The sequence below is a fragment of the Neopelma chrysocephalum genome, unplaced genomic scaffold (assembly GCF_003984885.1).
Source record: "Neopelma chrysocephalum unplaced genomic scaffold, ASM398488v2 Primary Assembly neopelma1_96701, whole genome shotgun sequence".
NCBI lineage: Eukaryota > Metazoa > Chordata > Aves > Passeriformes > Pipridae > Neopelma > Neopelma chrysocephalum.
This window is the reverse complement of record NW_020925345.1, coordinates 3,130-6,069: the sequence shown is the minus strand read 5'-3', so window position 1 is coordinate 6,069 and position 2,940 is coordinate 3,130. Positions and strand designations below refer to the sequence as shown.

The 2,940-nt window shown below is 35.5% G+C and overlaps 1 protein-coding gene across 1 annotated transcript in view; it reads right to left on the bottom strand.

Moving 5' to 3' along the window:
* Positions 1–2,940, bottom strand: part of SELENBP1 (selenium binding protein 1) — an 11,365-nt gene that overhangs the window by 7,250 nt on the left and 1,175 nt on the right. Inside the window, exons 2-4 of the mRNA XM_027709189.1 lie at positions 2,353–2,406; positions 977–1,089; positions 54–239 (exon numbers count right to left, since the gene is read on the bottom strand). Coding sequence (XP_027564990.1) covers positions 54–239; positions 977–1,089; positions 2,353–2,406 — 353 coding nt within the window. The remainder of the gene's footprint in view (positions 1–53; positions 240–976; positions 1,090–2,352; positions 2,407–2,940) is intronic.

Here is a 2,940-nt window from a genome sequence, read left to right as displayed (position 1 = left end):
TAGAATATAAAAATATAATATAAAAAATATAATATAAAAAATAGAATGTAAACCTTGTGGAGTTTGGGAGCTCTGGGATCTGTTCCCACATCCACCACGTAGATCCTGGAGGAGATGAGGGCTGGAAGGATGAGAAAATTCCTGCTTTTCCTGGAATCTCCAAAGCAGCTGCTGCAGGAATTCCAGCCCGAATGGTGCAGCTCATCCTGCAGGTGGGGCATGGGCAGGCGATGGATCACCTGGAAAACAGGGAAAAATGGGAAATCGGGGATCCAAACACAGGAGGGATCACCTGGGAATCAGGGAAATCCGGGAAATCCTGGAAATCAGGGCTCCAAAGCCAGGAGGGAGCACCTGGAAATGAGGGAAATTCTGGAAATCAGGGCTCCAAACCCAGCCTACTTCCATGGATCACCTGGAAATGAGGGAAAGCCTGGAAATCCTGGAAATCAGGGCTCCAGACCCAGGATGGATCACCTGGAAATCAGGGAAATCCTGGAAATCAGGGCTCCGAACGCAGGAGGGATCACCTGGAAATGAGGGAAAGCCAGGAAATCCTGGAAATCAGGGAAAGCCTGGAAATCAAGGAAATCAGGGCTCCAAAGCCAGGATGGATCACCTGGAAATCAGGGAAAGCCTGGAAATGAGGGAAATCAGGGCTCCAAACCCAGCCTGCTTCCATGGATCACCTGGAAACAAGGGAAAGCCTGGAAATCAGGGAAATCCTGGAAATCAGGGCTCCAAACCCAGGATGGATCACCTGGAAATCAGGGAAAGCCTGGAAATCAGGGAAATCCTGGAAATGAGGGAAATCAGGGCTCCAAACCCAGCCTGCTTCCATGGATCACCTGGAAATCAGGGAAATCAGGGTTCCAAACCCAGGATGGATCACCTGGAAATCAGGGAAGGGCCTGGAGAGCCCGAGAAATGTTAATTTTGGAGGAAGGAAATGTAAAAGACCCCAAATTTTCCCAACCTGGCAGAAGTGGGGGGATTTGGGGTCCACATCCACCGTGGCCAAGTAATCAGGTTTTTGGATCCCCGTGTTCCTGTAGATGCAGGGCAGGTACAGCAGCTCCTCCCGGGGGCCTGGGGGCAAAAAGGTATCAAAAAATGTCATTTTTACCAAAAAACCCCCCTCGTTTTTACCAAAAAAACCCCCTCATTTTTACCAAAAAAACCCCCTCATTTTTACCAAAAACCCCCCTCATTTTTACCAAAAACACCCTAATTTTTACCAAAAAACACCTAATTTTTACCAAAAAAATCCCCTCGTTTTTACCAAAAAACCCCCTCATTTTTACCAAAAAAACCCTCTCGTTTTTACCCAAAAAAACCCCCCTCATTTTTACCAAAAAACCCCCTCATTTTTACCAAAAAACCCCCGTCCTTTTTACCAAAAAACCCCTAATTTTTACCCCAAAAAAACCCCTCGTTTTTACCAAAAAAAACCTCATTTTGACCAAAAACCCCCTAATTTTTACCAAAAAAACTCCCTAATTTTTACCAAAAAACCCTCTCATTTTTACCGAAAAAACCCTAATTTTTATTAAAAAAAATGGGGTGACATTGAAAGGAACCTCAAAATTTAACCTGGCTGGGAGTTTGGGATTTTTCCCAGGAGGTAAAGATGAGTGTTTGCTTTTCTTTTGCCTTTTTATAAAGGAGTTCTTAATATTTTATGTATTTTATGTATTTTATGTATTTTATGTATTTTATATATTTTATTTTTTATATATTCTATGTATTTTATGTATTTTATATTTTAATATATTTAATGTATTTTATGTATTTTATATTTTTATATATTTTATGTATTTTATATTTTTATATATTTTATATATTTTATATTTTTATATATTTTATGTATTTTGTATGTTCTATATGTTTTATATGTTTAATATACTTAACATATTTCAAATATTTTATGTATTTCATATGCCTTATATATTTAATATATTTTATATATCTCATACACTTTATATATTTCATGTACTTCATATATTTCATATATTTTATATATATTTCATATATTTTATATATTCATATACTTTATATATTTCACATATTTTATATATTTCATACACTTTATATATTTAATATATTTTATATATCTCATATACTTTATATATTTCATATATTTTATATATTTCATATATTTTATATATTTCATATATTTAATATATTTCATATATTTTATAAATATTTCATATACTTTATATATATTTCACATACTTTATATATTTCATCCATGCCACTCTGGGAGGCATCCACCTTGTCTTTCCCTAATAATTCCAAAATAATTCCACTGCTGCTGGCCTGGATTTTTGGGAATGTTGTCCCAGAACTTGCCTTTCATGGCATCCAGAGGACTTGCATATCCTGGGCCACACGTTCCACATTTTGCTGATTGGGGAGAGAGAAAAAAAATCCAATTATTTTAAAAATATAATAAATCCAATTATTTAAAAAATAAAAAAAATCCAATTATTAAAAAAAATCCAAAAAAATCCAATTATTTAAAAAAATCCCCCCAAAAATCCAATTATTTTAAAAAATCCAATTATTTTTTAAAAAATTAATAAATCCAATTATTTAAAAAAATATAAAAAATCCAATTATTAAAAAAAATTAAAAAATTCCAATTATTTAAAAAATAAAAAAAATCCAATTATTAAAAAAAAATCAAAAAAAATCCAATTATTTTAAAAAATCCAATTATTTAAAAATTCCCACTTCTTCACCATGGAGTTGGGAAGTGGGAGTGCAGCAGTTGTTTTTCCACAGCTTCTCCACCTGGGAATTCATGGAACTCTGGAGAGAGCCCAGAGGAGGCCACGGAGCTGCTCCAAGGGCTGGGATTTGGGAATGTCCAGCCTGGAGAAGGGAAGGCTCTGGAGCCAGGTGGGATTTGGGAATGTCCAGCCTGGAGCTGCTCCT